This window comes from Neoarius graeffei, chromosome 1 (genome assembly GCF_027579695.1).
Source record: "Neoarius graeffei isolate fNeoGra1 chromosome 1, fNeoGra1.pri, whole genome shotgun sequence".
In the NCBI taxonomy this organism is placed as follows: domain Eukaryota; kingdom Metazoa; phylum Chordata; class Actinopteri; order Siluriformes; family Ariidae; genus Neoarius; species Neoarius graeffei.
In genome coordinates this window covers 69,694,170-69,716,566 of record NC_083569.1, presented here as the reverse complement: position 1 = coordinate 69,716,566, position 22,397 = coordinate 69,694,170, and the positions used below count along the sequence as shown (strand labels likewise).

Genomic DNA, 22,397 nt, shown 5'->3' with positions numbered 1-22,397 from the left:
TTCTATGTAAGCAGTAAGGGTGTACTTAATTTTTCACACACTGCTACTACATTTTTGGCTTACTTTGTGTTAAATAAATAATGACAGGGTGAATATGTCATGTGTTATTGGTCCTCTGAGGTTGTATTTGCTTAATTTTAAGACCTGGTAAGGACCAGATGATTTTTATTATGTCCTGACACTTAAAACCTAGACTTGAAAGAGGGTATACTTTTCACATGACTGTATATATATATATATATATGTATGTGTGTGTGTGTATACGTACTGTAACAGTCAAAAGTTTGTAAACCCCTACTCATTCATAGGTTTTTCTGCATTTTTACTATTTTCTACATTGTAGAACAATATTGAAGACATCAAAACTATGAAATAACAGATAGAACATAGATGGAATTATGTGGTAAGCAAAAAATGTTTTAAAAAAACTAATTAACTTTGATATTTTAGATTCTTCAAAGTAGCCACTGTTTACCTTGATGACGCTTTACACGCTATTAGCATTATCTTAACCAGCGTCATGAGGTAGTCACCTGGAATGCTTTTCAATTAACAGGTGTGCCTCATACGGCAGCACGGTGGTATAGTGGTTAGCACTGTCACCTCACAGCAAGAAGGTCCTGGGTTCGAGCCCAGCCTTTCTGTGTGGAGTTTGCATGTTCTCCCCGTGTCTGCGTGGGTTTCCTCCAAAGACATGCAGGTTAAGTTAATTGGTGGCTCTAAATTGACCATAGGTGTGAATGGTTGTTTGTCTCTATGTCAGCCCTGTGATGACTTGTCCAGGGTGTACCCTGCCACCTTTTTACTCATTTTGTTAAATTCTTACATGACACTTGGGTGAGACCTTTATTTTGAAATCTATTTTGAATTTCGAAGTCTACAATACAATTATCTACCCTGTATAAAGCAAATCTGAAAGAAATACGGTAACTGAATGGAAGTACGGTATTGAGATATACAAAGAAGGAAAGGCTCTGTAATTCTCATACTGACATTGGTAAAATGGTAAGGATATAAATTGTTTTGACATGAATTATTTTGATGTGCTCCACAAGTGTGTAGCTAAAAAGGTTTGATGGGTTGCATGCAGGAGTTGTTAATGTCAGAAAAAACCAGATCAGATTGCTCATCTGAAGATGAAGTATAACAGTCCAGAGCATGCCACTTCTAATGTAGTTAAAGCATGAGAAGGTTTTCAGCTCATGATTCTAGTGCATGATTCTAATGTATTATACATCTCTGTCTTCTCAAACACCGTTAATCATGGCAGGTATTATGGCAGGTGATAATGACAAGGCAGTGTTGCATGCCCAGCAAGGCAGAATGTTGGACACTCAGTGAGATATTATGTTGGATGACTGGGAAGGCAAAGTCTTGGAAGACCAGGGAGGCAGAGCTTCAGAAAACTAGTGAGGCAGAATGTTGGACACTCAGTGAGGCAGAATGTTGGATGATTGGCAAGACAGAGTCTTGGAAAACCAGCAAGGCAGTGTGTTGGAAGACCAAGGAGGCAGAGTGTTAGAAGGCTGATGATATAGTGTTGGAAGTCTTGCAAAACAGAGTGTTGACCAACCAGTGAAGCACAGTGTTGGAAGAATGGCAAGGCAGATTGTTGGAAGGCCAGTGGGGCAGGGTGATGGAAGACCAGCAAGGTAGAATATTGGAAGATTATAGATGAAGAGGGTTGGACAACCGGCGAAGCAGAGTGTGGGAAGACCAGCAAGGCAGAGTACAGGAAGACTAGTGAGGCAGAGCGTTAAAAGGTGGGTGAGGTAGTGTTGGGAAAATGTTGAGGAAAAGTGTTGGAAGACCAGCTAGGTAGACTGTTGGAAGACTAATGGGGTAGTATGTTAAAGACCAGTAATTTGGAGTGCTGGAAGACTGGCAAGGCAGAGTGCTGAAAGAGTGGTGAGACAACATGTCAGAAGATTAGTGGAAGACCGATGAGGCAGCTTGTTGTAAAGCCTGTGAGGCAGAGTGTTGTAAGATCACCAAGGTAGAGTGTTAGAAGACTAGTGAGACAGAGTGTTTTAAGACAGGTGATGTGGAGTGTTAGAAGACAGGGGAGAAATTACATGTGACAAGTATTAAAGCATCTAAAAATGACCATTGTCTACTTTCTTCATTTATATTCATGGTCATTGTGTGCATAATTCCTTAATCCCTTAAATCTGCCTTAATCCTTTAAAAATCCTTTAAAAAGACAGGATTAAATGTTTTATCTTTATCTTTCTATAGCATCAAAATTTAATGATCACTAAATGTTTCCTTATTTTTTTGACTACATCACCATGCACTTGGCAGGGAAAAATAATATTATCCAATAACATTGTCATGTAGGGCGGCACAGTGGTGTAGTGGTTAGCGCTGTCGCCTCACAGCAAGAAGGTCCTGGGTTCGAGCCCCGGGGCCGGCGAGGGCCTTTCTGTGTGGAGTTTGCATGTTCTCCCCGTGTCCGCGTGGGTTTCCTCCAGGTGCTCCGGTTTCCCCCACAGTCCAAAGACATGCAGGTTAGGTTAACTGGTGACTCTAAATTGACCGTAGGTGTGAGTGTGAATGGTTGTCTATGTCTATGTGTCAGCTGTGATGACCTGGCGACTTGTCCAGGGTGTACCCCGCCTTTCGCCCATAGTCAGCTGGGATAGGCTCCAGCTTGCCTGCGACCCTGTAGAAGGATAAAGTGGCTAGAGATAATGAGATGAGGTGAGATGAGATGAGATGAACATTGTCATGTTTCATTTCCCCATTCCTCCCACAACACTGGCTATTCTGAATATAACAAAATTCCAAATTTGGAAGTATGTTACACTAGAAAACAAAAAAATGCTTCCCGTTTCCCATTATCTTTATAATGTGTGTTCACACCTCTACCTGAACACAGACGCTCAGTTTTTTCTATTTGCCACTATGCTATGTGCAATGCATGAACGATATGCAGTTAATTGGATGCTAATCAACATCTGTCTCTGCAATTGACACATCGTTTGAGTCGTCTGCTACCTTGTAATGAACATCGTCTACTTAGAAATGAGACTGTTCATCGACAGCAGGAGTGTGCTGAATAATCTCAGTTGTTCCCACTGAACATCTGGACAAATCCCACATGCCATACAACCTTAATGAACTTTAGACAAGTGCAATGACAAGCACTAAACAACTGTAATCAGAAAATGTGGCTGAAAAAAATAGGGCACGTTTTTGTAACGATCACTCTCTTCTGGTGTGTGTGGGGGGGGTATAGTACTGATCACTGGCAGGTCGAGTGTAGATGAGAGATCAGTGCACACGTGTGGGTGAGATTGATGTTAAATGATTAAAATGTAAATGAGTGATGTGGGTGAGGGGTAGGAAGATAATTGGAGTCAGAGAATGATGAGCAGAGTGAATGAAGAGAAAGAGAGCCAGGAATTCCATTGGTCCCCCATTCTCCTACTGTCCTCCTTCTCATTGTGATACCCCTCTCCCTCTGCACATTGTCTATGTCTGTTGACTGTCTGTGTCTCGGTCAGACATTTACAGGGCACACAGGATCCTCTGTCTCTCTCTTTCAACACTTCAATAGCTATCCCTCATTTTGCTACCTTCCCCTTCATAACTCTCTCTGGTACTCAAACATCCCTTTTCTAATTTAATCTGGGTTTCTCATTTTCTCTCCTTTTCCATTATCTTATCTGTGTTTTCAGTCATCTGTCTTTCTCCCACTCTCATGCCTCATTTAATAGATCGTTGTCTCTCTCTCTCTATCTCTTTTCCTGTCACTCTCTCCTACTCTATTCCTCCTATTCTCACACATCTATATCCTTCCTGTCCTCCAGCAAATCCCAAGTACCTCTTGCCCTCTTTAAGGCTACCCCTCTCAGCTCGATGAAATATGTAATCTCTCTCTCTCTGTTCAAACTGCTCTGGTTTCCACCATGGCGGAATTAAATTAAGCGCAAGACAGTATTTAAGCATCTTCTGTCTTTCTAACATAATGGCAAACTGTCCTTAGAAGTTGGACATGGAAGATTAACCATCTTTTTCTTCTTTCTTTTTTTTGTTAAACAGTTAAAATAATCAGACATGGCTCTGTTAATTTTTCCTCAATTGCTTTATACCATACACTTTGGGCAGAGTTTCTTTCTGAGTCATTCTGTTTGAGTTCAGAGTTTAGAGACACCCTGGCTAGCCTGGTCTTGCAAAAATATGCTTTATTATTCCCTAAGAGAATGAGGTCAGAGCTCAGAGCTGTGAGATGTGCTTTGCTGTTTCTCTAGGGAGAGAGTTCAGATGTTCGGATTCTCCAAAACGTGAATCCCAGAGGAAGTGATGCAAAACAGGTAAAAGGTTCGAGGAAAACCCATACAGACTTACAAGCTTTGGATATCCAAAAAGCAAATTCTGACCTATTTGCAAGCTATGTAAAACACTGGCTGAGCACTGAGATGTTTTCTTAGCACTCCACGAAATAAATTCCCTGCTACTAAAAGCAGTGTGTGCTTTTAGACCTTTGATATGTGAGGTGTCTGAAAACAGTGACAGTCAGTGCCCTCACTGTTGTTGTGATGTGCTGTTCCTGGGAGTTATGTATGTTTCAGGACTGTTTATTGTAAACTGGGAACCCAGTGTTTGATCAGAGAAAGAGAAAAGACAAGAGTAGGGGGTTGCAGTTGACAGTTCTGGGTTGCATGTGTCAGTTTGAGTCCCCAGAGACAGACCCTGTGCAGATTGGAGCTGTTTAATCTGTCTGAGAGAGAGAGAGAGAGAGAGAGAGAGAAGTGAGTTCATTCAAATGAAAAGAAAATGTCATAGCTCTGAAGCTCTGAGTCAGAGCTTCAGAGCTATGATCAGCAGTTTGTGATGTTGAAGCCCTACACGAGCCACTCTTCATACGTCTATTTTTGTTTTTAGTTTTATTTCAAGCACATATTATTAATATGATTTCCAAACTCTCAATATGAGTCACTATTTCAGGTAAAGAAATGGAAACATGACCCAAATGCTCTTAAATTCTCACTAAGCCTCTGACACCTCTTTAAGAAAAAACAGCAATTCGGAGGTTTCTTTCAGTTAAGAGACAGAAACATCAAAGCTCTTGTTAGAGGAGAAGTGCAGCTGACACACAGTCACAGAGCCTCAGGCACAACGAGGTGGTGGAAGACATGGAAAAGGAGAAAATAGACTGAGGAAAGCACAAAGAAAAAGAAAGTACAATTCAGACACACTCCTCAAACCACTTCAAAGGACTGCTAGGATATCCAATTGTGTATCACTACACAGGAAATGACAGAAATGTTTCGAAAGACATACAGTGGTGCTTGAAAGTTTGTGAACTCTTTAGAATTTTCTATATTTCTGCATACGGTAAATATGACTTAAAACATCATCAGATTTTCACACAAGTCCTAAAAGTAGATAAAGAGAACCCAGTTAAACAAACGAGACAAAAATATTATACTTGGTCATTTATTTATTGAGGAAAATAATCCAATATTACATATTTGTGAGTGGCAAAAGTATGTGAACCTCTAGGATTAGCAGTTAAAATTAGAAGGTGAAATGAGAGTCAGGTGTTGTCAATCAATGGGATGACAATCAGGTGTGAGTGGGCACCATGTTTTATTTAAAGAACAGGGATCTATCAAAGTCTGATCTTCACAACACATGTTTGTGGAAGTGGATCATGGCACAAACAAAGGAGATTTCTGAGGACCTCAGAAAAAGCGTTGTTGAAGCTCATCAGGCTGGAAAAGGTTACAAAACCATCTCTAAAGAGTTTGGACTCCACCAATCCACAGTCAGACAGATTGTGTACAAATGGAGGAACTTCAAGACCATTGTTACCCTCCCCAGGAGTGGTCGACCAACAAAGATCACTCCAAGAGCAAGGCGTGTAATAGTCGGCAAGGTCACAAAGGGGGTAACTTCTAAGCAACTGAAGGCCTCTCTCACATTGGCTAATGTTAATGTTCATGAGTCAACCATCAGGAGAACACTGAACAACAATGGTGTGCATGGCAGGGTTGCAAGGAGAAAGTCACTGCTCTCCAAAAAGAACATTGCTGCTCATCTGCAGTTTGCTAAAGATCACGTGGACAAGCCAGAAGGCTATCAGAAAAATATTTTGTGGATGGATGAGACCAAAATAGAATTTTTTTTGGTTTAAATGAGAAGCGTTATGTTTGGAGAAAGGAAAACACTGCATTCCAGCATAAGAACCTTATCCCATCTGTGAAACATGGTGGTGGTAGTATCATTGTTTGGGCCTATTTTGCTGCATCTGGGCCAGGACGGCTTGCCATCATTGATGGAACCATGAATTCTGAATTATACCAGCGAATTCTAAATGAAAATGTCAGGACATCTGTCCATGAACTGAATCTCAAGAGAAGGTGGGTCATGTAGCAAGATAATGAACCTAAGCACACAAGTCGTTCTACCAAAGAATGGTTAAAGAAGAATAAAGTTAATGTTTTGGAATGGCCAAGTCAAAGTCCTGACCTTAATCCAATCGAAATGTTGTGGAAGGACCTGAAGTGAGCAGTTCATGTGAGGAAACCCGCCAACATCCCAGAGTTGAAGCTGTTCTGTATGGAGGAATGGGCTAAAATTCCTCCAAGCCAGTGTGCAGGACTGATCAACAGGTACCAGAAACATTTAGTTGCAGTTATTGCTGCACAAGGGGGTCACACCAGATACTGAAAGCAAAGGTTCACATACTTTTGCCACACACAGATATGTAATATTGGATCATTTCCCTCAATAAATAAATGACCAAGTATAATATTTTTGTCTCATTTGTTTAACGGGGTTCTCTTTATCTACTTTTAGGACTTGTGTGAAAATCTGATGATGTTTTAGGTCATATTTATGCAGAAATATAGAAAATTCTAAAGGGTTCACAAACTTTCAAGCACCACTGTAATGTAGTTTACCACAAGATACTCTTTAGAGAATACAGCGAAAATGACATAAATTTAAAATAAGTGAAGTTGTGTCAGCCAAAATGGCTTTTTAGTGTGTAAAGTCTCCTCACACCCTAAAACCAAGACAAAACAACCAATTATTATACCCATTCCTATGAATCAGTGGCTCCTTTGAGGATCCCTGTAATAAAGTATCTCAGCTGAGCACACCATTATATTCCTATTTTCTTCCTGCAAAACTACCTCGAGCATACGACAGCAAAAAAAATTATACTGAAGGTTTTTATACAAGCAGTACATGACAGGACTCGTGACAGGATTCTTACTAGTGAGAATTCTCCAATTCTCTGACATACTCAATACTAATTGAGTCTGATTTTAGAAACAATGACCAAGATGATATTTGGTTGCATCAACCATATCAGTCTCTTGTTCCCATTAGTCTGTCCACGAATCCAACAGGGCAATTTTTAATTGGTGCATTGAGCTCAGAGCACTTGGTATGAAGCCAATGACTAAGAGAGCTGTCTAAATTTCTCAAGGGCTCTAGAATTTTTAATCAAACAACTAATTTTAAACAGCCATTTAAAAGAATAATAATAATCAAGTATGATAACTCTTCATCCTACAGAGATTTTGGATGAAACATATGAAAATGATCCAACAGAAAAAAATTATCCAGTTGACTCAGACACGCCAGTATGTCAAAAAGACCTGAAAATTCTGCAAAGTTGCAACCTAGCAGTTATTTTCCAACACTTTACAAACAATTGTGTACCATGTGTCAAATTTAATCTACTGTACAATCCCAAATCAGAAAAAGTTGGGACGGTATGTAAAAATGCAAATAAAAAAAGAAAGCAGTGATTTCTAAATTTATTTTGACTTGTATTTCATTGCAGACAGTATGAACCCAAGATAGTTCATGTTTTGTCAGGTCAACTTCATTTCATTTGTTAATATACATCCATTCCTGCATTTCAGGCCTGTAACACATTCCAAAAAAAATTAGGACGGGGACAATTTAGAGCTAGTAATGAGGTAAAACAATTAAATAATGATGTGATTTGAAACAGGTGATATCAACAGGTGACCGTAATCATGATTTGGTACAAAATCAGTATCCAAGAAAGGAGCAAAGATCAGCCAAGGATCTCCAGTTTGTCAATAAATGTGTGAAAAAAATTATTGAAATGTTTAAAAAACAATGTTCCTCAAAGAAAGATAAGAAGGGAAGTGGATATTTCACACTCTATGGTGCATCATATCATTAAACTATTCAAGGAATCTGGAGGAATTTCGGTGTGTAAAAGGCAAAGGGCCCAAGCCTAAGCTGAACACCTGTGATCTCTGATCCCTCAGATGGCACTGCATAAAGAACCATCATTCACTTATAGCTAATATAACCACATGGGCTTGGGATTACTTTGACAAACCTTTGCCAAGCACTACAATACAGAGTTACATCCACAAATGCCAGTTAAAACTACTGTGCAAAAAGGACATCCACCACCATCCACCCCAAAATACGAGTGTATCCGACATATCAATATAATTGTTGAGTTCTTCTGGTGATTTTATAGTTTATATTTGCTCCAAAATTAATTTCTGGCTATGCCAGGATGACACTGTATTTATTTAATAACACTGTCTCATCTAACACGATCTAGTCTTAATGTGGCTATCAGTGAAGGCTATGTATGCAAAAGAGCTCAACGGGGCAAAAGACATGTGCCCTAAGGCAATAGTTATTACTCACTTCTGCTGCAACACTGCATTCACAATAATTGTAAAAGTGTAGACATGAGCACAGATTTGAGCAGTGTTTCATGAAATGCTCATGGATGCATGCTCCTGCCCTTACGTATGGCATATATATTTATATTCCGTATGCATAGAACATGACCAGATTTACCCTCATATACGTCTAATTTACAAGAATTTATCTAGAATTTCAACCTCATTCATATAGATGTAGCAGTAGTGGGCCATGTAAAGCAAAAAAAAAAAAAATCAGCAGACATTCAAAGAAGTAAGGAAGATCCAGTGAAATAAAGAAAGAAAGCACAACTTTATTCATCACACACTTATGAAATTTCCTCTCTGCATTTAACCCATCTGAAGCAGTGAACACACACATGCACACACACGTGAGCAATGAGCACACACACCCAGAGCAGTGGGCAGCCATGCTGCCAAGAGAACAATTAAATGAGGAAAGAAGTACAAACAGTATGAAGAGCAGGAAAAAAATGTTCACTGAGTCTGAGATTGCTCCAAATAAAAAAGACAGCGATGAATATCTGCTCTGTTTTGCTGTTGTTGTTGTTAAAACTAAAGCTATTTAAGGTGACAGTGAGGCAGAAAACTCAACCATTGTCCAACCTCACCTGTAGTTAAGTGGATTTTATTCATAGCTAAGTTTTTAATCATTTTCGAACTTGACCGTTTCAGATTTAACTGAAGTCAGGTTTAATAAAAGCTTCATTTATACATACACTAGGTGAGCCATGTACTGATCAAATAAACACATTTTCATATAAGCAGAACACAGAGAGAAGTTAATCAAATACTGAAAAGCAGACTACCAAAATACATCAAATTGTTTCTAGTGTGTTTTAGTGCTGATAAGAAATTTATATATACAGTACTTTATATCAGGTCAGCTCTTCAAGGTGCCTCTTGTATGCAAATGCCCCTACTACTCAACTGAAAGGCTAATGAGCTGATAAATATCCATCTGCTCATTCTGATTCACATTTACAAATTGCATGTTAACACTAAACCCCGTTACCTACATTTCAGTTCGAAGCTCCCATATGTGTAATTGTGATTATCAATGTTATTTGGGTTTGTTTGTTTGTTTGTTTGTTTGTTTGTTTGTTTGTTTGTTTGTTTTAATTCATTGATTACTGCTTTACTTATTTGTGATACTTATTGGTAATCAGCTTTGGTTATTTAACCAAATGTACAGTACTGTGCAAAATTTTTAGGCCCCCTATTTTTCTCGATACAAACTTTGTTATAGATTTCTATTTTATGACTTCTACATTATCGAGTCAGAACAAGAACATTTTTGAGTCCAAATGTTCGTTTTCCAGCACAAAATTAAATGTTACAGAAAAAAAAACATGTTTATATCTGAGCAGCATATGACATGAGAGCACTTTTCAGACTAAAAAAGAAAACATAATGAAGGCTACTGAGTTTTGGTGCAAAATTAAGAAGCAAGTGTGAGAAAGTGTCCAGAAGAACTGTAGCAAGATGCTCAGTAAAACCTACAGCTCATTTCCTTATAAAACTGCACTCATTGTACCTGAGACTACTATTTTTTTTTTTTAAGTAAAGGGTCGTCTTACACCAAATATTGATTTGGTTTCATTTATTATAGCTTACTGCTGTTTATAGTATTTTTTTATGTTGAAACATTTAATTTCATTATTTTTAAGCCATTTTTCATCTACAGCATTTCTTTACATGTGCCTAAGACTTTTGCACAGTACTGTATATAACCAGGGTGGCACGGTGGTGTAGTGGTTAGCACTGTAGCCTTACAGCAAGAAGGTTCTGGGTTCGAGCCCAGCGGCCGATGAGGGCCTTACTGTATGGAGTTTGCATGTTCTCCCCGTGTCTGCGTGGGTTTCCTCCGGGTGCTTCGGTTTCCCCCACAGTCCAAAGACATGCAGGTTAGGTTAACTGGTGACTCTAAATTGATCGTGAATGTGAGTGTGAATGGTTGTCTGTGTCTATGTGTCAGCCCTGTGATGATCTAGCGACTTGTCCAGGGTATACCCCGCCTTTCGCCCATAGTCAGCAAGCTCCAGCTTGCCCGCGACCCTGCACAGGATAAGCAGTTACGATGTGTATAACCAGGCAAACTCTTTATTGAAAATCAGGTTAAACCAAAGGAAAACCCAAATAAAGTAAATGTAATATGAATGGTTGAGCTCCAATTGGTAGCAATCCTAGCTTAAGCAACAACAAAGAAGGACTCACACATGAAAGAAACTTTATAGAGTTTATTGGGCCCAAATGAATTAGCTTAATCTAAAAAGTAAAACAAGCATGTAGAAGTCAGTAACAGCAGTTGCATCAGTGTGGAGAATGTGAAAGCATAAATGACAAAATTAAAAGAAGGGGAGAAAAGAAAGGAAGAAAGTAAAGAAGATCATCCATCTTTTATAAGGCATGAAGACTCAGATGAATATATTCACTGGTAAAGACAAAGCTCCTCCTCCTTACACACATACACGAGTCATATCCCAAACAAGATGAGGCTAGGGCTTGTCACAAAAGCTCCATTAAAAAGCTGTACTAAAGTTTACATCTTTGATAGATTATGCAACGAGACTTATTCATTTATACAGGTGAATAGGGGAAGTAGAAATAACAGGCCAACAATCTGCCACGAGTCCTTTAAACATCCATACACACACCTGCGACCACAGACAATATTGATTATTGTTGGATCTTGTCAGAAGGCAGGTGGCACTGCATTGTGCATGTGCACGGGCACACACACATATGAACACACAGTGAGGAGAGAGAGAGAGATCTATGTCTCCGTTTGCCTCTTAGACACAGAGTCACTGAGTAGTTCACATGTTGGACGTGACACTATAACTTTTGAAATGGATAAATCTCAAGATGAGGATGTAACCCAGTTCCTAAAATACATAAAATATTAATCTCTGGGATTTTTTCCTTTTAATTTTGTTGATTTTTTTACACTTGTGTGTACAAATGAAAAGAATACCTCTAAATACAAGGTTTTCCTTTTCAAAGTATGAGATACGACACAGTATACATTGCTACATAAGTACCTAAAGCAATATTCTTTTTAAAACTTTAGTTGTTCCTATACTTGCCTGAGGGGCACGGTGGTGTAGTGGTGGTGTACTACTGTCGCCTCACAGCAAGAAGGTTCTGGGTTCGAGCCCAGTGGCCGACAGGGGCCTTTCTGTGTGGAGTTTGCATGTTCTCCCCATGTCTGCGTGGGTTTCCTCCGGGTGCGCCAGTTTCCCCTACAGACCAAAGACATGCAGGTTAGGTTAACATGGGGCAGCCATGGCCTGAAGGTTGGGCTGAAGTGCCCTTGAGCAAGGCACCTAACCCCCAATTGCTCCCCAGGTACTGAGGCATAGCTGTCCACTGCTCCGGGTATGTGTGTGTGTTCATTGCTCACTTGTGTGTGCATGTGTGTGTTCACTGCTTCAGATGGGTTACAGTGGTGCTTGAAAGTTTGTGAACCCTTTAGAATTTTCTATATTTCTGCATAAATATGACCTAAAACATCATCAGATTTTCACACAAGTCCTAAAAGTAGATAAAGAGAACCCAGTTAAACAAATGAGACAAAAATATTATACTTGGTCATTTATTTATTGAGGAAAATTATTCAATATTACATATCTGTGAGTGGCAAAAGTATGTGAACCTCTAGGATTAGCAGTTAATTTGAAGGTGAAATTAGAGTCAGGTGTTTTCAATCAATGGGATGACAATCAGGTGTGAGTGGGCACCCTGTTTTAGTTAAAGAACAGGGATCTATAAAAGTCTGATCTTCACAACACATGTTTGTGGAAGTGTATCATGGCACGAACAAAGGAGATTTCTGAGGACCTCAGAAAAAGTGTTGTTGATGCTTATCAGGCTGGAAAAGGTTACAAAACCATGTCTAAAGAGTTTGGACTCCACCAATCCACAGTCAGACAGATTGTGTACAAATGGAGGAAATTCAAGACCATTGTTCCCCTCCCCAGGAGTGGTCGACCAACAAAGATCACTCCAAGAGCAAGGCGTGTAATAGTCGGCCAGGTCACAAAGGACCCCAGGGTAACTTCTCAGCAACTGAAGGCCTCTCTCACATTGGCTAATGTTAATGTTCATGAGTCCACCATCAGGAGAACACTGAACAACAGTGGTGTGCATGGCAGGGTTGCAAGGAGAAAGCCACTGCTCTCCAAAAAGAACATTGCTGCTTGTCTGCAGTTTGCTAAAGATCACGTAGACAAGCCAGATGGTTATTGGAAAAATGTTTTGTGGACGGATGCGACCAAAATAGAACTTTTTGGTTTAAATGAGAAGCGTTATGTTTGGAGAAAGGAAAACACTGCATTCCAGCATAAGAACCTGATCTCATCTGTGAAACAAGGTGGTGGTAGTATCATGGTTTGGGCCTGTTTTGCTGCATCTGGGCCAGGACGGCTTACCATCATTGATGGACCAATGAATTCTGAATTATACCAGCCAATTGTAAAGGAAAATGTCAGGACATCTGCCCATGAACTGAAACTCAAGAGAAGGTGGGTCATGCAGCAAGACAACGACCCTAAGCACACAAGTCACTCTACCAAAGAATGGTTAAAGAAGAGTAAGGTTAATGTTTTGGAATGGCCAAGTCAAAGTCCTGACCTTAATCCAATGGAAATGTTGTGGAAGGACCTGAAGCGAGCAGTTCATGTGAGGAAACCCACCAACATCCCAGAGTTGAAGCTGTTCTGTACGGAGGAATGGGCTAAAATTCCTCCAAGCCGGTGTGCAGGACTGATCAACAGTTACCGGAAACATTTAGTTGCAGTTATTGCTGCACAAGGGGGTCACACCAGATACTGAAAGCAAAGGTTCACATACTTTTGCCACACACAGATATGTAATACTGGATCATTTTCCTCAATAAACAAATGACCAAGTATAGTATTTTTGTCTCATTTGTTTAACCGGGTTCTCTTTATCTACTTTTAGGAGTTGTGTGAAAATCTGATGATGTTTTAGGTCATATTTATGCAGAAATATAGAAAATTCTAAAGGGTTCACAAACTTTCAAGCACCACTGTAAATGCAGAGGAGGAATTTCACTGTGTGCTTAAGTCTTGAATGTGATAAATAAAGGTTTCTTCTTCTACTCTTATAAATAATAAAAGCGTAAAGTATGGAGAGATTTTGCTTCCCAAAGTTTTAAGCTTGTTTCTTCAGTCTAGCTGTCAAAGCTCTATATTATTAATATTAATTTCAAAAGGCATGAGTAATAATGTAATGTAATGTATATAATGTAATAACACTGGCAATAGCATGTCTACGTCACTGTTTGTGGTTTTTGGTTGTTGTTAGGGGGTTTTTCAATTAAGTGGGAAATTCAAATTATTTTGTTACTGTAATTCTTATGAAGGATGTTAGTAATTCTGGAGTTGATTGTACAGACACATCAGTGCACAGGATTTGCTTTGTTGCCAGTAAAGAAGGCTGGTAGGTTACAGAGACCAAGCCTCAATCACGACATGCTAATTATGAGGAGAATCCCCAAGTCATAATTCTGTCTTTTCTAATGGTTTAACCCTCATCCTGAAGCTGTTCAGTGTTAGTACTAAATGTGAAAGTCATGTCCCTAGTGTTGCTAAATATAGTGATAGGTGAATGGAGAATTATGCAGATCATAATGAGGTTCGATTTAATGCAAAATATTGGGCGGCTATGTAATAAAGCTGAGGTAAAATGATGTGGCATTGGTTGTCATATGCCTTTTAATGAAGTGTTTTCTGATCATGGAAAATGTTTACTAGTGTAGTCTTCCTCTCTGTGTGTCTTTCTGTTCTTCTAGGGGTTGGTGGGGGAGAAGTATGGCAGCATTCGTGTTCCAGGAGAGGTGGAATCGGCTGAGTTTGAAATGATTCTAGATGCGGCAGTTGAAGCAGGTCTGGATACACGGCTCCTGGAGGAGTGGTACTGCCGGGATGAAAACTCAGTACCACCGGCATACTACCTCAAACCCAAAGCTGAGATGCTGAAAAACTATCAGAACTCGGTAAGGATGATAGACAATGTAAGAGTGCAGGTAAAATGAAGGAAGTTCCTTGGGATTATGGCTTTACATTCATCAGGTTCACCAGAAAGACATGTAGAAGAGGAAAAAAAATTTGAACCGCAAATGGACATGAAGTTTAAAAGATATATATACTGCGTAACCAGTTTATTAGTTACACCACAGATTATACACTCCAGTAATGTCATGTAATGTCTCATGTAGCATGTAGTGTGTGGTATTAATCAGGCAGACCGGAGAGCTGATATAACGTATATCGTAAAATTATCTGAGACCAAGTTTAGACCTTGACAGTGGACAACTTCTCTAGTCTACTCTAGATTATACTACATTTAAATAATATTGGCTGGCATTGAGTGGTATATCAGATATATTCCATTCAGCTAGCATGATATTGAACAAGTCAAAGATGAGTTCAGTGTCATGCTAGCTGAATGGAATATATCCAGTCCATAATTTCCCTAATTTAGGGATAGGGATAAATTAAAATTTAAATTAGGGATAAAATTAGCTCATGTTTAAAATCTTTAATTTTCTGTAAAGCTCCTTTGTGACAATGTCTGTTGTTAAAAGCGCAATACAAATAAATTTGACTTGACTTGAATATATCTGATATACCATGAAAAAAGCCAGTCATTATTATTATTATTATTATTATTATTATTATTATTATTATTATACATTCCTTTCTGGTGTTCAATGCGTTTTTCGCTTTCAAAATTCTTTCAAAATCTTTCATATTTAACAAAGCAAACCTGGCGGCCATGTTTATTTACAAATTGTCAGTCACTTGCTAGCCGGTAAGTTTTATGTCTCCAACGTGTGACGTCATGTTGTCTTGACAACCGTGCAATATCATAAACCATATTCAACGCTCATTCTCCATTGGATAGAGTGACGTAATGCACATAGGATAAGTGATATGCTAACAATATTGCATGCTATCGAACCAAATGAATGAAACCTGCTAGAAGGGAATAAAATACATATGTTATTTACCAGCTGGGAGGTCCGTATGGTGAAATACCGTGACCGAGGTCTTGAAAGTACTGAGTGAGGCCCTCTGGGCCGAGGTCAGTATTCAAGGCCGAGGTCACGGTATTTCACCATACGGACCGACCTTAAGCTGGGAAATAATATATTTATTTTTTTCTTTACCAAATTCTAACAGAAAACGAGAGCACCCGAAAGGGAAAACCGAGCCGAGCCGCCATTTTGAATCCTCATTCACGGCTGTAATACAAATGGCTTCCTCCTCGGTATACAAGTGCACTTCCATGGCAGGAATAAAACTACATTTTGCCGCCTATGTCGTCCCCTATTTATACAAAATTGAGTCATTCAGGATTCAGCCATGTTTTTGCTCGGCGTTAGCAAAAGTACAGGTTTTAGCTTTCTCCTGAAATGTTTTCTTTTATTTCTTCTTCCTCAGGGTAGTAAAACTCGCTTTCACTGTGAACACTGTCGTTATCGCTATCCATGCTGTAAAATTAATGCTATTTTCCTGAGAAATGCTGGCAAAAATTTATAAGATTTTTGATAATCTTATAAATAAACCTTATTTAAAAAAAGATAAATGTTGACAAAAAATGCTACTATGTTTGTTGTTGTTGTGAACGAGCGAGTCGCCAGAGGTCCGTAACTGGGGTCTGTAACTGAGGTCCATATCGTAGGATACGGACCCGCTCACCAGCCAGTCAGAGCCCAGGATTTGATGGAAACTGGACCGCAAAAAAATAAATGTTTTTATTCCATCGAAAAAGTGTCCTGTGTGTATAATAATAATATATAGTGTACATTGAGTTGCCTGTTTATTAGGTACACATACAGCCTCCTTAAAAGCAAACATTCACCTCGGTAAAGATTCTTCAATACTGAATGCATTGTGCCAGTACGTTGTTCCATGCAGACATTATTGCTTCACACTGTTGCTGAAAATTGGACCATTGTAGTCTCAGTAGAATTGAGATCCAGGATTTTCATGGAATGGTAGCATGCAGCTAAATAAGTTTTAAGTGCTTCAATTTAAAACACGGCATGTGCAGCGAGTGCATTGTGTTTAACCTGCTGTAAATCAGCAGTAATATGAATGAAATGTAATTAGAGTCTAGCACTTCATAAAGGAAGCGATAGGCAATAAACAAGCTGTGTGCAGATGCTTACTGTATTTTGTGACATTTTTAAACCTTTACTTGGGAAAAATCTTACAATTAATTACATTTATGAGGGGAGGATTTAAACTCACAGTAAATATTATATAATGCTCTTCTCACCATTGCTGCCTCTTTCAATCAATCTTTTGGAAATCACCTGGGTCTCATCCAAGACAAGACCTAAAGTGCTTTCTTTCCCAGTTTGCTATAGCATAGAAACAAAGTCTTTTCTTAATGATTTCTTTCCATTAATGCTTTGCATTTGTATTGTTGTCTTTCATTTTCCTCTTTAGCTCTCCGGTCTGCCTGATTAATACCACACACTGTATGTTACATGACATGAGACATTACATGACATCACTGGAGTGTACAATCTGTGTAATGCTGGGATGTAACTAATTAACTGGTTCCGCAGTATACAGTATGTCTTTGAAACTTCATGTCCATTTATGGTTCAAAAAATATTTCCTCTTCTACATGCCTTTCTTGTGAACCTTATGAATGTAGAGCCATAATCTCAAGCAATTTGAAAACCATTATGCACGACTTCATTTTACTTGCACTACTTCATCTTGCTTTAATTCAAAGGGAAACCTTGTGAATTATACATTTAGTGTTCCCTCGGGAGGCCATATAGGCAAATTTGAACCCAGCCTCTGAGACGTGTCCTGTAAATGTCACAATGTGCTAAACCAGTGGCTGAGGACCTCTCAGAAATTGTCTGACCCAAGAGAGCAAGCTGCTTGCCTGCAGGAGAGTTTATTAGGCTCATAAATTCAGTTTGTCTTTCATTAAACCTTCATAAGAGCACAGGATTCAGCACTTGATTGCTTTTTTCGGATGTTCAGATTTCTCTCTCTCTCTCTCTCTCTCTCTCTCTCTCTGTCCTAAATATGCATTCACCTACACTTAATTGCAGTCTCTATGTATCCCTCTTTTTTTTGTATTTCTTTCATACTCATATGATCTGTTGCAAACACACATAGCTAGGCTCATATCATGGCATATGTATCAAACAGGTTTGAACACACACCGTACTGTGTAATTAGTGTTAAGAAGGGTTCTGCTGGGGTTCTGCTGGACTAAAATGAGAAAAAAACAGCAGGGTTTGAATTTCTGCCTGTATTCAGCAAATAAATAAATAAACCTTGATCTGGCCCAATGCAACCTGTCCCCTCCTTTTCTTTCTATCACTCTCTTCTCCCTTTCTCTCATTTTATATGCTTTCCAAAAACAGATGACTCATATCAGATACACGATAGCTTTCTGAATTTAAAACACAGAGTATGACAAAAAAAAAACAAACCCTGACTGACCATCTACAGTGATACCTGACTGAGGCTTTATACTGAGAATGGATTAAGCTTTATTTATTCTTCAAAGCTTTATTTATTCTTAAACAGAGAAAGGAACCAAGAATCTCTATTTTAAACATTCAAAGACCAACATAGTGTAAAGCTAAATTTTGATCAGAGAAGCTTAACTATTTTCTTTGAACACTGGCAGATCATTGACCATGATTCTTTCCCTCTCTCACAGATGGAGTCGAGCAGTGTTGCAAAAGCCAAGAATGCCAAGGCTTGGAGAGCAGTCTCTGAAGAGATCAAGAAAATTTTCAGAACTGCAGTTCTACAACTACAAGAGAAAGGAACCATGAAAAGTGCACAGGCCAAAAAATTTCTTTGTTCGGGTATGTGGCAGAATTCTACCGCTGTGGAAATCTGTGACAGTTTGTAGGGATTCGGCACTGTAGATTGGATGCCAATAATTTAGTGCTTTTCCTGTTATAATTCCCATAGTTGATGAATTAGTGAATCAGGTGTATGTAGATGAGAGCACCTCTGTGTTACATCCATCTAGGGCTCATCCACCATTTACTTAACATTAGTCATTGTCTTGGATAAAGTTAATCCAACAAAGGCCATGTTATAAATGTGATAACTACCAAAAAATAAAATTGATGTGTTAACTCTTAAAATAAATATACTTTAAATTAAAAGAAGAGAGATGTATTCATCAGATGCCTTTAGCAGAGGGGAACCGTCAGGGCCTTCTAGGCCTTCAGAGAAGGCCCAAACATATCAGCATTTCAAATATTATATTTAATTTATTTCATTCTTTCATAATTTCATGATAATTATTCTCTTCTATTTCTAATTTGGCCTCATTTTCTGTCAAATTTGCTTCAGAAATGAAAGGGTTACTGTCCTGAAAACATTAAAATCGAGTTATCCAATGAGATTTTTGTGTTTGTTGTCTCTAGGCTGAGAAGAGTTTAGAGCTGCTCACTCATCGGTTAGGACTTCATTGCCGGGACAGAAGGCCATGGCAGTGTATGTTTATGTAGGAAGTCACAGATGAATTAACCAATCAGATTTTGATTTATAGTGGGAGGGACCAAAAATGTATCACCCTCAGCCTTCTCAAAGGCCAACGCAAGCTTAACCACGAGTTGTTCATCAGTCGTGTTAGCGAATGCTAATAAAGCAGTCAAGCCAGTGCTATCGAGAGCAAGTAGCACAGGCTAACGACCGAGAATCTAAGATTTCTATCTCCAGACTCTTCTTCCATGCACACTCACCACAGTATTTTTCACTCATATTTAAGTATTCATTTCCCTATGTAATTTATTTAGTTACTTTTAAAATCAACAACACAACAGAGTGACCTGGCAGACTGCTGCTAATCCCTTGCAAAATCCTTTGCCCTGTTGCTTTTTTGGTGTCTGGCTAAGTTTTGGCTGAGCTCAAATCCCAGCTCTTATAGTAACCATTCACCAGTGGCCTTTAAACTGTAGAAAAGCTAAACTCTATGACATTTTAAAGTATACTCCTTCTGTTAAGGACTCAAATAAACTCTAGTAAACTTCCAATTAAGCGTCTTATTGAGTTGATATTCAATCTATGTTTGTGGCCACACTAACAGCTTGTAAAGACAGAACAGATATTTTTCAATTTGTTCCCAATAGCCCACTAGTGTGCAGTCTTCAAAAACTGATGATGTAAACACAGCCTATCCCCTGTGCTGACCTGTGTCTTGAGGGTTTTTTTGTTTTGTTTTGTTTTTTAACCTATAATTGTTGGTGACTACAGGAACAACTTGATAAAGATTACAACAGCAGTACATTTCAGCACATTGTTCTACTAACCTCTATGCACAAGGGAAATCTAGTAGGCCAATTATAATTCTTATTCAACATTTTTTTTCCTCGAATGACCACTAATACTGCACAGCAAGTAAAACATATAGGACTTGAGATTGCAGCTTCCAAAATGGTGCCTTTCCAGTCATATTCATCCTCTCATCCCTTCATTAACAAAGCAAGCTTTGAGCTTGCGATACTAAGCTGACAGGGTTGGCAAGCTCTTAGTGGAACTCTTTCTTTGGAGGACTTTGATAAGATGTTGCAGTGGTGGATTAAGAGATCATATCAAATATGTTTTGCCTTAAAGGCAGCTTAAGGAAGCACAGCTAATCACATGCTAAAGACTGCCAGAAACACAGGCACCTCATGGCATCAAGACATCAGTTTGGGTGTACAGTATTATAGTTTATAATGATTAAAATATCAAATATTTCAGAAACATGAATAAGGAGTAATATTTCTTCTTTCTTTTTCATAGCATTGGAAGATGAACTGGACTTTGCTTTAGGAAAACAGACCCCAGCCTTCCTGAAGAAGTGTGTATGTTACATTCGCAAAATCTCCAACTTCGACCGCTTTGCCAAGATCCCAGACATGGCCCGCTACATGGACATTGTTATGAGTGGGGATCGCGTAATGAGGAACCAGGAGGCCTATGAGCGGCTTCTTAAAGTCAGAGATGAGTTCATCCCCACAATAGTTGCAGCATCCAACCTCCGTGTTTACTCTTCTGTCACCCACTGCGACATGAAGCTGGGCTACTCCCAAGAGGTAGAGAGTCACTATGTGGAGGGTCTCTGTAAACAGTTCTATGAGGACATGGTGGACATTATTCAAGCTACCGTTCAACAAAACTTTGACACAGAAACAGATCCATTGTATGACGAGATCATACAACATATTTCGTTGTGCAAGACATTTTCCTCATTTTATGTGTATAAAAGTGAGGCCCTGGATATGGTGCAGGAATACCTGTACCCATCCAAAGGAAGGAGGATCTTGCCCCTTGTTGTTTATGGAGGGCCGTGTTCGGGAAAGACGCTGTTGCTTGCTGAGGTGGCTAAACAGGTGAGAAAATTGTGTATGTATGCAAGAATGATGGAGAGAGATCATAAACTAAATGCCTCAGTTGTATCGTTATGCAGAGAACATTATGCAATTAATTTATTGCCTTCTTAGAGTTGATGAATTAGCTGATGTTTTATTGTAGTGTAAGCGCACACACAGAGGTTATACTTGGTGATGTGCACGGGAGTGGCGCTTCGGCTGTGAACATTGTGCCAGGTAGCCAGGTTTTTTTTTTTTTTTCTGCCACCAAGTAAAATCTAATCATATGTCATTATAAAGATGTCACCATGGAAACACACTCAGAAAGGAAAGAGGTGAGTTGATTAAACTGGATATCACATCTAACCACACCTCTTGATTAATTCTAGCCCTAACTCGCTGTGCCAGGTTAATGCCTGTGAAAAATACCAGCAATACTGATGCCACATGGACATGCTCCAAGCCATGATATTATGTCAGAAACATTTCTCAATTCATGCATTGCGGTTTCGTACTTAGATTTTCTAATAATAGTGTACAAGTGATTTATTGCTATTTACAATTGGCATCGAGACCAAATACAAACACTAACGACTGACCAAAATAATGCAATAATCAGGTCTAAGCAATTCAAAGTCCTGGCCAGTCTAAACACAACAAGAGATTGCTTAGCAGACAACCAAAAAAGTAGCACTATGTATTCATTTGCCTTTTGCTCCCTAGGAAAATCCTCTCTCTCTCTCCTCAGCTCTGCTTTGTGGACTGGGGGCATTGTGGGTGAGAGACTATCTAAATAATAAAAAGGCAGTGACTTTGCTATTGTTACATCATTCATATTGCAAAACATTTACAATGTCCCAGTTGCCTTTTTTCAACCCCTGGCATGTAGCTGTGATATTAACAAGATAACTTGCAAGATATCAAAAAACAATGATCTTGGCACAGAAAATGGCAGAGGAAAATAGTTTGTCTTTTTTTTTCTCCTCAGTACACACTATATATGGTTATGAGGTTTTGAATGGTCAACCCCTGCAGACAGAAAGAAAGGTCACACAAGTTGTGCAATTTCAAAGTCATGCTTCAGTGGCCAAGTACATTTGTATATACAAGGATTTTGGTTGCTGAGTTCTCAAAGGAAGGAACTTGATTACTGAGTTCTCACTAGGCTTGTAGATATTAAAGTAAATAACAATGACAAGAACACTGTGGAACTTGACTGAGATAAGCTGAGACATTGAGAGACTGGGACAGGCAGGATACTTTAGTTGATGTTTAATTTTCCTTATTGTGCTTTTCGGCTTATTCACACAAACACACTGACATGCACA

At 39.0% G+C, this 22,397-nt stretch overlaps 1 protein-coding gene across 1 annotated transcript in view; it reads left to right on the top strand.

Annotated features, from left to right (window-relative positions):
- LOC132888570 (NACHT and WD repeat domain-containing protein 2) overlaps positions 1–22,397 on the top strand; it is a 102,174-nt gene that overhangs the window by 68,399 nt on the left and 11,378 nt on the right. The window contains exons 5-7 of the mRNA XM_060924618.1: positions 14,503–14,706; positions 18,417–18,567; positions 20,501–21,090. Of these exons, the coding sequence (XP_060780601.1) occupies positions 14,503–14,706; positions 18,417–18,567; positions 20,501–21,090 (945 nt within the window). The remainder of the gene's footprint in view (positions 1–14,502; positions 14,707–18,416; positions 18,568–20,500; positions 21,091–22,397) is intronic.